This window comes from Carassius carassius, chromosome 8 (genome assembly GCF_963082965.1).
Source record: "Carassius carassius chromosome 8, fCarCar2.1, whole genome shotgun sequence".
Taxonomy (NCBI): domain Eukaryota; kingdom Metazoa; phylum Chordata; class Actinopteri; order Cypriniformes; family Cyprinidae; genus Carassius; species Carassius carassius.
The window spans coordinates 23707052-23721329 of NC_081762.1; the positions used below are offsets into that span (position 1 = coordinate 23707052).

Genomic DNA, 14278 nt, shown 5'->3' on the forward strand with positions numbered 1-14278 from the left:
AAGGAAATGCGTTGTGAAATTAAAATATCACCGGCAATCACAGACATTCGCATTCGGACGGGATTAGTTTTCTCAGAGGATCAATGAGTTTGCTGAAAATCAGTAGGTAATTTCCTCTGGAATTATCACAGAGGTTGGTTTTTTGTTTTGTTTTTTTTGTGTGTGAGAAAAACACAGACGTGGCAGATTCGGACAGGATTAAAATCACCAAGTATGTCTGTGAAACACATATTTCTCTAACGACCCCCTGCAAAACTAGTCCCGTCCGAATAGGGCTTATGAAAACAATAAGAAAACAAAGCCAAACCTGGATATTTTTAGCAACTTTGAAATCCTGGCCAGGACACGTCCAGGATAGAGTGGAAAGGATGTATGGTCACCCTATATAAAAGTGCTGGTAACAGACTTGTCTAGCAGGTGAAAAACTAAACAAAAACAAGTCTGTGTACAGTGATTTGATGATTAGTGAAGAAAAGACTGGAAAAACTTAAAGTGTGTCTTGCCATTAGGCCCTTTTCCTGCATTGCCGAGGTCATCACAGAGCTGGCGCTTCTGAGCGCTCTTGAACTCCTTCAGCGAGAGATAGAGCACCTTCCGCACCACCCGCTCCTCCGACCAGGGCATCCCATCATTATCATCCTGTAAAGAGAGAGAAGATCAGCACTATAGCAGACACCTCGTCAGCACTCAACACACTGACAAACATCAATGCAGCTGCTTGAGTAAATAAATAAAATCGATCTACAGCACTTTCCGCAAAAATCACACTTATATGCACACAAAAACACTCCCCTGCCAAATATCAAACGGTGTTATTGTGATGGTTCATGATGACTTCATTTTCCCTCTTCTTTATGATCAGTGATTTGTTTGATCTTGGACTATTTCGAAATCTGCATCATCTTTTAGAGAGATTTTAAGAATGGAACAAAGACAAGTACTTCCTTTCCAAAAATTACAGTTTCCTTTCCAGACAACAATCCTTGATAACAATTCTCAATCTATCTATAGATTAATGGTCCACGCAGGTCTCACACAGGCCAGATTCTCACAGGCATGCTATAAATAACAAAAGCGTGCAGTAGGAGTTTTGCTATTTTTATTCACTAAAAGGTTTGCTTGTAGATCTTCACAAAATCTAAGTATTATTTAATATACCATATTTAATAAACAGCAGTAGTGTAGTAAGCAAAAAACGTAATTTTACTTTAAATATGAAAAAAAGAGATAACTATTGGTAGCAAATAACAAAATACGGTGACATTCAAAGAGCCAGTGAAAATATTATTTCCCACATAGACAATAACGGCTTTCTCTCTCTCTCTCTCTCTCTCTCTCTCTCTCTCAGAGCGCTCGCCTCGAGAGGGGAAATATAGACATTCTTGTGCCTTGGAGGTGGGGGAGTTGTGTTACAGTTACTGTACTGATGAAGAAGCACATCAGACAGCTACAGTTAAAAAAAAATGAAGTGATGAAGCCTTCTACGTGTAAATGACGGAGTCACGGTGCAGAATACTATATGATAAAAAAAAAAATAACACAATCGGTTCTGGGATAAGTTACTAAACTACATAATGGAGAAAGATCTCTGTGTGTGATGTTTTAATGCATGAGAAAAATAGAGCTTCAAAAGAAACTGGTGCCACTTTTAAATGTTCTGCAAATAAGTGGCCTTTGCCTGGGCAAAACTTGCAGGTTGTTTTCATGCTGATTCTAAGCCTTTGAGAAGGACCAAAGGCACATCTCTACATGTTTGCTATGGTGTTTTTAGGCCTAAATTTAAGATTTATGCATTTGAATTGCATATAAATTTTCCAACCATTTTAAATCACAGTTTTAACAAACAAACAAACTTAAAGTGATGCATATTTGTCTGCCAAATATTGTGATTTAAATACAAATTTAAATAAAAAGTTTATATTTGTCATGAATATATCTAATTGGTTTCAATTTCATACATTTTAACTAATTGAAAATTGCTTGTTACACAGCTAGCCGTATTTGAACAATGTTAATGTTATTTACTGAAAAATGTAATCGTTTTTACAATGAATAGATTTATATTGATTCTAAGCCACTTGTCTTTAAAATACATATTTATTCTCTTTGACCACTCAGTGTTATTGTTGTGTGTTTTGTATTTCTTGTAGTTTTATTTATTACAGCATTTTGGTCATCCTCTTCTTTTTATAAATAAGTATTGTATTGTAATTTGAGTGACTATTAAATAAATAGATGCAAATACTAAAACTATGCAATGATTTTTTTTTTTTTGCCATGTTTAATTTATGTATGATGTATGCACCGCATACAATTTAGAACTATATGTTACAATTGTAAAATTCCAAATGGATGAAACATTAGACCTAAATATTGTTTTTTGAGTTCTGGACCCTTTATATGCCTAGAGTCCCTTTTTCATGTATTTGTGATACATGATCGCCTTTTCACACATAACTCAATGAACTGCAAGGTTCAATTAACACTAAGTTACTAAAACAGAAACATTTTCCACAAGCACCACTAACAGTTAGTAATATTTACTGTGCTACACATGACTTTTGTCAATTTAATGGATTTGAGCCCCAAAACTGGACAAATCTGGAGGAATGGCCCAATTAGAAGTGTAATGTTTGCATGGTGGCATTGTTTCCTGTGGGGTTAAGCAGAAGGCGGGGATTAGGGAAACAAAAGGCATGGGAGTGTGTGCGTGTGCAAGTTCCTGTGCGGGGGCTGACACTGACAGGTGAACATCAGATCTCCCAGCAGACATGTCAACAAACACACACACACACCTCGAGACTGCTCTACGCACTGATGCGCTGCAGAAGGCTGACAGCAGCTGATTGGGCGTGTGGTGTGTGAAACCACCAGAGCACCTCGTTAGAGACACACACACACCTGCAGACATGCACGCACACACAGACAGAGCGCGGCTCAAAATAGCCTGCATGCAAAGCCGCAGCTCAACCACAGCGTTGTTCTCAAAGACACCAGAATTAGCAAGTGATACAAAGTGTCAGTTTTAAGAATTAACTACATATTATTGCTCTAATGTGCCGGGCTAAGGTTCTAAGCCCAGAGACAGCAATAATATTAGCGTGCGAGTGCGCGTAGAACACTCTGCACAGACGGTGAGGTGGGCTGAAGCGCTCAGAGGCGTGATGCTGTCACTGGATCCCAGGAGCACAATCCAGCAGGCTGCCGGGTAGGCAGCAATTACCCCGCGCTCGCTATCACCTCGCGGTCTGGCACCAAGCCAGTGCTACTCTTTGAATAGAGCATTACTCCTTGCAGCGCGCACACACCTCTCCTGATAAAAACCCCTCCTTTCTCAACTCTGTGAGCCAACCACGAACGCTTTGCCTTCAAGTTTGTTTTCTTTTTTCCTTTCCACCCTCCTCTCCGTCCCCACTTCCCATAAAGCCTGGCAAGCCGCCACAGTTATTTCCTTCTCGCACTACATATTGCATTCCAGCTCGAAAAAAAAATGTTGAGCTGGATACTGCCGTTAACAGAGCTGTAAGAGTGCAGCATGGCTCACTAGACTGCAATGAAAACAACGATCAGAAGAATGGAACAATCATATTACCGCCCCCAACATTAAAACCAATGCCAAGTCACATAGGATTCTGCGCGAGTACAGATATTCAGTGTTAGCTTGTGTTTCGTAGTGTCCATGGATGTGTGACTTGACAAGGCTTGCAGGAGTCAGTGTGGCAGCTAAATGCACAGCTGTGATAGCTGAACACATTGCAAACAACCAATTCACTTTTTTTCCCAGCTGAGAGTCAACTTCTAAACATGCAGATCTTGGAACAGACTCTTCTCTGAGGTAATCAAACCATGTGGCTACATATTTAAGACAAATTTTACACTTAGGGCCCTATTTTAACAATCTAAGTGTATGGTCTGAAGCGCACAGCGCAGGTGCACTCAGGGCATGTCCGCATGCATTTTTGCTAGTTTAACGATGGGAAAATTGTTTGCGCACCTGGCGCATGGTTTAAACGGGTTGTCCCTATTCTCTTAATGAGTAATGTTTTTTTTTTTTAGGCATGACGTGCAATAAACCAATCAGAGTCTCATCTACCATCCCCTTAAAAAGGCAGTTGCGCTCGCGCCTAGGTCGGTAATAAGAAAAGTGTACACGCGTTGTGCACCCACCTATAGTCGCATATAACGCCAGACTTTAGACCAGGTTTGAGTTGGTTTATAGTGCAGTCTATTGCAACATTTCCACCAAAATTACACGGAACAATTGTACCAGGAACTTTTTTCCCCAGGAACTATTTCCACCCCAGATCAGTTGCTTTCTGCATTTCCTCCGCGGTCTAAAGTACTGTGAAGATTAGGTAAATAGTCTGGTGATGTAGGTCTGTGTACATTTCTAAATACAAAGTACAAGAGACTAGACAAAGTCTTTAACAAAAAGAATCAATCATTTTATTAGAGCAAGAGCAGACGTTTCAGCCATCCAGCTATTCTCAATGCTCATAATGAATCAACAACAGACATGCAGTCAATTAATATCCGATAGATAATCAGGAAACAAGTAACAGGTGCAAAGGGAGGGGCTACAGCCCAGACCCAGAGAACAAATAGAAGCACAATTCATTGGATAGAAAAGTTAACAATATTTATCTCTAAAAAATAATAAAGGCATTTACAGAAAACATGAATAGTTTATCCCTTCATTCATCCCTTTCGGGAAAAGGCTGTTGAGTTCAAAAATCCAAAAAGATTCTCTCTGTAGCAGTTTTTTATCTACATCACCACCTCTCCTTTTAGGCAAGACTCTTTCGATGCCCAGAAATTGCATGCTTAGCTAGTTGAAAATGTTGGGAAACAGACGAAGTTGCATCACATCTCCTGATTGCACTTAAATGTTCCAAAATTCTCATTCGTAAAGCCCTGATAGTTTTGCCTACATACAACAATGAGTAGATTTACATGTAATCAATTGCTTGATTTTATATATCTTACGTGTGTGCGGATGTGTAAAGATTGGAGTTTAAGGTAATGTATACAGGAAGTGCAACTTTTGCATGGAAAATTACCCTGGGCATTAGAAAGAGTACCAGAAGGAGGCGTGGCAATATCAGCATGGACCAGCCTATCTCTAAGGTTTGAGCTTCTAGAAAAGACACAAAGAGGCAAATCTTGAAAAAGCCCAGGGTAATAAAATGATTGATTCTTTTTGTTAAAGACTTTGTCTAGTTTTTCAGAGTGCGAACCATCAACAGTCTCTTCTACATTTTACTGGTTTTCATGCACCTGGACTTACAACCAGCCTTCATCTGAGCGCAACAATATTCCCTTGTCCTTTAAATACAAAGTACGCAAATGTCGGACTTGCATCCTCAGTAGTTCGGACTTTGTAAGTTCGACTCAGGAATGTGAAGTTCCAGCGGTGGAAACGCTGCTTATTTTCAGTTCCACAAAATAGCAACGCTCCAACAACTGAACACACCTATTTTTTACACCAGCATGCCCCTGAGTGCACAAATGGGCACAAATGCATTTGCTATTTAAACAACACGGCGCAGGGCGAGAAAATTAGAACTGCGCCAGGATGAAACTAGCAAAAACACTTGCGCTGCGCCTTGTGCCGGGTGTATGATAGGGCTTTTAGCCTTTAAGAGGGACAGTTAAGCATTTAGGAATGCTAAAAACAATGAGATTAATTGATATGAACACATTTATTTACATTATTTAGTTTGGATTCATAATTATGAAATGAAAATCATAACAGGATACAAGGGATATGTGAACCATGTCTACTTAAACAAGCTAACATGTCAAAACAAGTATGTCTGTAAGTAAATATAAAACAAGTTTGTGTCACATTGTTAGCATAGCTGCAGTGACCACTTTGCATCAGCATACAATGTGTTCTACTTGTTTTAATCAACCAGTCATCTTCTGTCTTGTCTGAACAACAGTTCGAAGAGAATCTTGCTGAGCAAGTAATCCGAAGTTTAATTAAACTGTCAACATGTTTATAGCTGGCTAACTGAACAACATATCGGATTCAACAGGATTTGAAGGTCACTCCATTGCACACTGGGTTGTCACAATGAGGCAACAAAGCAATGCTTGTTAAAATATACCTGACCTTTATATACCTTGCATATAAACTGGACAATGATGAAGCATTCTGGTGCACATGTGAAGTGTCTGTTCACGCATGCTATCAAAATAAGTATGCTTTCAAAGGAAGTGTTTTTGGTTTAAAACTGAAGTACACTGGACTTAAAAATCATATAAGAATCATATCATCAAGAAGCTAATCTGCCCATAACATGCACAAAAACACACACAAACTTGTCAAACGAAATTTGTCACAAAGACAAGCATCAGAAAGCTGCTTCTGGCAGTAAGCATGACGATGACAGGCTCATTCATATACTGGCAGAGTTGGTTGGCAGCACCGGTACTCAGATGTGACGAGACACCGATAGCTGGCACAAGCTAAGAGACGCACATACGAACGGCACTCACATACGGCACTCACCCTGCCTCCCAAAACTCCCTCTGCTCCATCCCGAATGGGCTTGGAGCCTCGTTAATGAGCACCAGGAGCACATGGGTGTGTAACAGAGCAAGGAGAAGTGTCTCTCATTCACACACACTCATGCATACACACACCCATCACATAGATGGCCCAAGTGGGACTTGGGGCTCCTAGCACACTTAAAGCGTTCCAATGAGGGCATACACAATGAAGATGCAAGATCTCCACCAGTCAACAAGACAACAGGCATGTGCCATTACTAGCAAAGTTTCTCTTTTTTTAAGTTTAAAAAAAGTGAACAGAGGCTAAACTGAACACAGAGCATCTGTCTGTAACCACCATTGAACATGCATTTCCTGTACAGCCTGAGAAACTTCCCTTTTTATTGAAATCTTTTTTGCAAACATCCCCTCCAGACAGGTTGCTCAGTGGCATTAGCAAACATGAGAGCGACTGAATCTTGCATCACAGGCACACACCGCAATGGATGAAGCAAAGGTCTGTTGACCTCTAATGACCGACTTGTGAAGCAGACTAGTGTTAATTAATATTTTCCCTTGCCGTTAATGGTAACAATCAACCAAGCATGCATCCACTAGTTTCCCCTCATACAACAACTTAACATTCTCTGCAAAATTTTAAATGTAATGACTCTAAAAATGGCATGTGGTGCAACCATTATGTATCAGCCATCCAGAGTGTAGCCATTACCCAATAACTCCTGAAATCTGTACCTCTACCAAGGCTTCAGATTCTCAGATCATGAAGAGAATGTATATCATACCGACACTGAAAGGAGCATGAAGAAACAAAAGAAAAATTCCTTTATCTGCTTGTTTGAAGTTCATACTATACGCTTTCCTTGCCAGATGAATACATAATGACAGTGGATTCATTAGCAGACAGGCAGTCCATACTCTCGCGAGAGGCTGTTTTAAAATAGAACTGGAAGGCTGTTCATATGAGCAATGCTAAATATAGCCATACAGTTCTGGATCACATCAACAAAGAATGTAGGCCACGTGCCAAAAGTGATCTTTCGCTTAACATCAAAAATTTGTTATAACATGAATTCCTCGAAAAAGACAAAGCAATAGAGCAGGAAAACAAGGCTAGAAGAGATGGCCTACAAGAGCAAAAAATATTAAAGTGCTTCTTCCTCTCTCTACACATGTCCTCCAGATGCTGGAGGAAGAAAGGAAACAAGCACACACAGCGGTATTTGCCCGAGATTTGGGTCAGCACTGCAGATCATACATCTATGCTCGCTCGGTCTGCCGTAAGCTGACTAAAGGTGATTGGTTGGAAAGCAAAACTGACTGGCTAGAGTCAGTCGTGACAAGAAAGTGCTTTAATTTTGTTTGCTCTGAGCAAAAGCCATGAACGAGACGACAGAGAGAGGGACAGAGGTTATCCGGAGCAGGAGGCCAACAGAGGCACCCTATTACACCCTTTACCTCAGTGCATTGGAATGTCTGCACAACACGGCCACTTCAGAGCCAAGGGTCCTTAGGGTCAGTCCTTTTAAAAAAGTTTTACTCTCTTTCCTGTACTCTGACTTTAACCTCTTTTCAACTGACAATGACAAAATCCCATTGCAATGACCGGGTGCACTGGAACCAAGAGTTGCTTAGCTGGAGCGTGATCCTTGGGAAGCAATTTATAACCTTGCATTCCTTGCCCAGAGTTATGCATCCAAATTGCAGCAGATTATATATCTCCTTCGAAAGCTCATCAATCAAGAAAGACGCTTTTAGAAACATCTTTCAGTACAAGTCAGCAGCAGTACTAAGTAGTAAGGGGGTAATGTAGGTCCAACAACTGCTCAAATTTAAAGATCCCTGATTCCATGAAAGTCATTCTGTCCTGTAGGTATGGTTGCAGTGTCAGCACAGAGTGACAATAAGCATGTCTGTGTCAAGACAGAAACACGGTTATCAGTTCCTCTCTGCTCCGCTGATCAGCTCGGCACTGGTGCTGTGCCGCGGGCAGCCCGCAGATGGATGGCACAACCAAGCTCGACATGCTTGAGTGACAAATTGCCATTACCAATCAGTGGCATCAAGTGCAAAACAACAGCCAAAATGTAATAGATTTATAAGAGAACAGCGCATTTCGTTTTTACAGAAATAAATAAATGCCAGACTGAATTGCATGTTATAGAAGAGAGCTGGCCACCTTCAGTGCTACAGATGGCCCAATAAAAATAGGCTTTAACAACAAAACCTCTATACGCTATGGCCCTGGACTAAGGCCCAACAGTTACTTCTGCTAGCGAACAAGAGACAGAAGCTGGCCAGGCTTTTGCTGATGAATCAACACAACAGATCTGTACCACAGCGGCCTCTCAAAAGGCAGACAGAACTGCAAGAGAGATAATGTGAGAGGAAAACAAGAAATAAGGTCAGAGAGATACAGCATCTAGATTGCAGCTTGAGAGAATGATTAGTCATATCAGTACATCAAAGATCGTACAGGCCAAGGGTGCCCAGTCCTGCTCCTAAAGGGCTTCCTTCCGAAAGAGTTTAGTTCCAAACTTTAATTAAACACACCTGAATTTATTCATTCATTTGTCCATAAATACAAATTTGGAATGACATTAAAGCGAGTAAATAATGACTGTTTTTTTTTTTTTTTATAAATGACTAGCTTGGGCGCTAACCAAACTACATTTAAAAGCTTACCTAGACATATAAAAAAGGGGTTAGATCAATCTAACTCCTTGTTGTGGTTCATGGAATTTCTTAACAGCCTAGGAGATACTGAATGAAGGATATTAATGCTGAGTAAATCTAACCAAACGCTCTCCTTCAATTTGAGTCTGAACAGGTCTGATATCTGTCACAGCCTGCAGGAGACCACACACCTAAAGAAGCATCTAGCTGCCCTTTAAAAACATACAATGAGGACCATGTGTTTAAAGGGATAACACCATACAGTCTTAAGCAATTAGGACTGACCCAAATTAAACCATCCTGCAGAAACAGGAAGGAGAGCTCTGAATCAGCTTGGAGAGCATGTGGTCCTCTCAAATCAAACAGTTCTGTGACTCCCTGACCTGGACATGAATGATCATTTATGAATTTTTGTAACTGAGGTAAAATTGAATTTAGCACAGTGGCCTTGTGAACAAGCTCCTCAAATGTGATGTCATATAATTTGACCGAGAAAATTCAAGACCATAAGTCCACTCTCCTAATGCAAACCAGCTACTCAGAAAAGATGGTAATTACAAGGACGAGGACAAATGAGTTTTCCACACAGGCAAGTACAAATGGCTCCAAAGTTTCCCAAAATGGTGGAAGAACCCAAACCAGGTTAACTTAATCTAACAAAATAGCTTTGTCTCTGAAGATACCAACCACACTGCAGTTTCTTTTTTTCTACCTATCCCACAAAATTTACTTTTTGGGCAGCCTAAGAGCAGAATTCAGAGCAGAATTTACCTGCTCAACTTTACCACAAAGCAAATGGGACTGACATCAGGCATTTTGTGGATCCAATCTGATATATTTGATAAGCCCAGATGGGATCTGCTGACTTTTTCCCCCCACATTTTTTTGAGGCAATTTTTGGGAAAATGCATTTAAAATATATTGAACTGTATTTTAACATGTAATTAAGCAAAAAAATATTATTATCCAGTTAATCAAACCATCACATTTTGGGGAAGTGTAGCACTTGTGAGATTAATGACTGTGGATTTCAGTATGTGATGATTTAGTTTTATGTTTATTTAATCATAAACCACAAAGCATTAAAGAGCTGATCATATGTGTTTAAAGTGAGTAAAATACCACACACACACACAGATAGATGAGCATGAGTGTGTGAGCACTCTGGACAGAGGAAGCAGCGTGTGACTTGGAGGAAACCCCACACATTAAATATGGGAAAGCATGAGAGAACTCAGAGCTCACAGCCTTACTGGATCAATACACTCGACACCAGCAGAATGAGTGGAGATTATAATGTAGCATTCAAGACATACAGCAGCAAAATATAACACATAGCACACGTTTCCATACGACATTAATGCACTGTTTCTACAAGCGTTCATGTATTCACTATCAACACTACAGTGGATAGTGTCAATAAAAAGATAATCTAATGACATGTTCATTTACTTTTAAGCAAATGTAGCTGTTTTTGTTAAAACTGCTGAGGTTCTATCAGTCATGTCAAGGCAAGACTTAGTGAGAAGAGTCAATTATCCAAGTACGGCCAAGTAATACACACACACACACACACGCATAGTTGTGTCCTCGTGTGGTCACCGGAAGGGGGTTAAAGTCTGTCTGACTCTGTGTGTGTGTGTGTGTGTGTGTGTGTGTGTGTGTGTGTGTGTGTGTGTGTGTGTGTGCGTGCGTGCGAGAGATGACATTTGTGGAGAAAATGCCCTGTGGAGTTGGTGTATAGATCAGCCTTATGAAACTGGAGAGTTCCTGCCGGCGCTGTGTGAAGTCTTAATGTGGCTCTGCTAAACACATTTACAGCAACACACAGCAACCAAACACTCCCAGACCCCCACCTCTCCGCCCCTTTAACACCCTTTTTTCCTTAATCTATAAAATCTGTCCTTCACATTCTGCCTTTCTTTCTTTTGATGAGAGATCGTCTAATGGATCTGACAGGTCGCCCCACAGCCTGCACAAGCCTTTAATAAATAAACGCAGAGATTTCTCCACTGCCGCAGCAGTTGGAAAGGAACAAAGCTGAAATCAAAGAGTGTAATCAGCATGGAGGGATTTTAGAGGAAATGCAACTCTTGTTTCTCCTGGGTGGCACAGGAAGATGTATACAAACCCACAACAGCCATGCCACCCACCCTAACACAAACACACGCAGATGGAAGGAGAACAGATTTTTCAAGTGTGTGAACTGGTTTGTGCTGAAGGCGGGGCTTCATTGACTGACAAAAGCAATATGGAAGCAAACGTTTAGCTGAAATCTAAAAATAAGAGAAAATAAATGAAGAACACAAGACAAAAAAAGTGTTTTGGAAAAGCAAAAATCACAAAAAAAAGACAAAACAAAACAAAAAAAGACAAAACGAGACAAAACAAAACATCAAATGAAACCTGGTTTGAAAATGGTTTCTGGCTGGTCCAACAGATAATGGACCTGGTATAGCATCTGGGTCATGCTAGGTAAAGCAGCTGCATCACCTTGAACCACAAAAGATTCCAAAAACAGGTTTGATCTTGCAACATCTCAGCTTCCAGAGCTGTCAACTATAATCTCCCTTCATGTATCCTAGAAAGCCTTGTTCAGTGTGGGCCTCATAAGATCACGTGCAGAACTAGCGGAAGCTCTTAATGCTCAAACACAGACATGAGTTTCTCTGAGTCATATGTAAGAGTTTAAGCTGGCAGCAAAGGGTTTGGGGAATCTGTGCAAGGGAAAACATTGCTAACATCAGGGTAACTACAGAGAATAAGTGCTGGACAGCGTGTGTCAGGCTAAGTGCGGCCATCAAATGGCACGCAGAGCAGAGGATGTTCAGCTTAAGTGGGTGATGAGGATATTGAGTGCTACCGCTTAAATGAGAGCTTAAAGTTGTTTGAGATCTTTGCACACATACAAGACACTGAAATATGACTAATATGGAACTTAGAATTATTGTGTATCTAAGAATTATTCCCCAGAGAATATGGAGTAGTTTCACTACAGAAGACACGTGTTGTTTTCTCACATCTAAAAGTGACCTGATGTTAAGGGATTTCCTCTAAAATCATTACTTAACATGAAAGATGTGCCATGAATGCAAACACAAAAAACAAATTTACTGTGCATGCTGTGCCTATGTCACACCGATCTCTGCGTGGTGAATTGGTTTGAGGCTCTGAGGTTGCTGAATGCATAGGGAGAATTTTTTTTTTTTTTTTACAAATATTTACTAATATTTTTGACATTATTAAACATACACAATACCATTCAAAATAAGTCTCTTTTACACTCTAAATTCCTTTAAAATGCCCCCCCCCCCTGGAAAAGAAGCAAGTGTCCTGCTCAAATCAACATTTCTTACATGCACTTCTCCGTGGCCCTGACCTCTGCTTCTCTCAGCATCTCCATCCAATCCCTCATTTGCTTTTGTGACTCTGGTGTAATTGACCAAAGTTAGCTTGTTACCTCAGTACCAGCGCCTGCCAACTGGAGAAGTGCCAGAAGCTCTCTGTGTGTGTGTGTGTGTCTGTGTCTGTGTGTGTGTGTGTGTGTGTCTGTGTCTGTGTGTGTGTGTGTGTGTGTGTGTGTGTGTGTGTGTGTGTGTGTGTGTGTGTGTGTCTGTGTGTCTGTGTGTGTGTCTGTGTGTGTGTGTGTGTGTGTGTGTGTGTGTGGACGTGAGGGGACAGTAAAGCAGGTTTCGGCTGACACTGGCCAAATCTGACTCAGACACTCAGAAGCAGAAAAAAAAATGTCTCTGCTTAAACATCTCAATCCCATTTACAGAGTAATAACAGAAGAACTGGACCTTTATTTCGGGCTATAAACCACAGCCATAAAGAGCATGAAATATGCTCATAAACTCATAACCACTGCAAATCTACTGAATTATCTGCCGATTCTCACAGTGCAGCACTAAGATACTGTGGGATTCACTTTTTAACATGAACGACAACTTAAGACAACTGTAAAAGATCTCTCTCTGTCAACGAGAATCAGTAAAATCAGCAAACCAACAATATTCTCAAGATGTCTGGTAACTCTAGCTGAAGCCCAAAATTAACTTTATGCCAATCAAGAATGAACTGAGAAAATGTGCTACATTTTAAAATGCATTTTGCACTATTTTTAGGCCAAGGTTGCAAGTGGAGTTTTAAAAGTATTAAAAAGATATACTTTTGACAGTTTTATACATATCTAAAGCTGTTTTTTTCTCTTCTATACTTGTGACAAAGCAAAGGTTTGTGTCCCTTTAATTACTACTATAATACTATATAAATAATACTAAAATAACACATATGTGAGACTACATCTATCAGCGAATGTGAATTGGTCACCAAATATATATATATATATATATATTTATTTATTTATTTACAGTTTAAAAAAATATTTTATTTAATTTCATTTTCATTTGTCATCGGCCTCCGTAGGTCACAATGTGCCAGCAGGCAATTCTGAGTCAAAACTTACACTTCAGGGACAGGATTGGAAACAATTTTCAACAAAGTTATCTGATAAAAAGACCAGAACCTGAGAAAGAAAACTCAGTTTTGCCTCCATTAAACCTCAGCATTTAGACTGAAGATGTTTTTCCCCTCCCCTTTAAAAGTACTTAAGTAAGCCATTTGTTTTGGGGTGAAATTTAAGAAAGACATTTTGAAATGAGGAGAGAAAAGAGCCACAGACAGACAGAGCGAGGACAATGTGTGCGCTGTCTGGGGCTGAGAGGCTTGCGATTGCGGCGCGGCGTGCGAGAATTAGCTCCTCTACTCACAGCTGCTGTCAATATTTTCCAAAGCATTGGCAAGAAAGCAGCAACTGCAGCACTGAGAGAGCTAGCTAACACCATGGTGTCGCTCAGTGAGGGTTTTATGGCAGCAGGGTAAACAAAGCACCACGTCCTGGGATGCCCTTCTGAGGTTGGCACGATCTCGTCAGATTTTTTTCTCTAAGACACACTGAGGTGTTTATACCAGGCCTCACTCCTGACTCATGCACTGGGAGACAAATTGGACAGCTGGAGGCTGAATGCTGAGAGACAGCACATTATGAACTCATGAGACTGCGCTTTATCAGACTGACACAAACCAT

General features: G+C 40.4%; 1 protein-coding gene across 1 annotated transcript in view; it reads right to left on the reverse strand.

The window, feature by feature from the left end:
- jarid2b (jumonji and AT-rich interaction domain containing 2b) overlaps positions 1–14278 on the reverse strand; it is a 115704-nt gene that overhangs the window by 53320 nt on the left and 48106 nt on the right. Inside the window, exon 2 of the mRNA XM_059556720.1 lies at positions 504–639. Coding sequence (XP_059412703.1) covers positions 504–639 — 136 coding nt within the window. The remainder of the gene's footprint in view (positions 1–503; positions 640–14278) is intronic.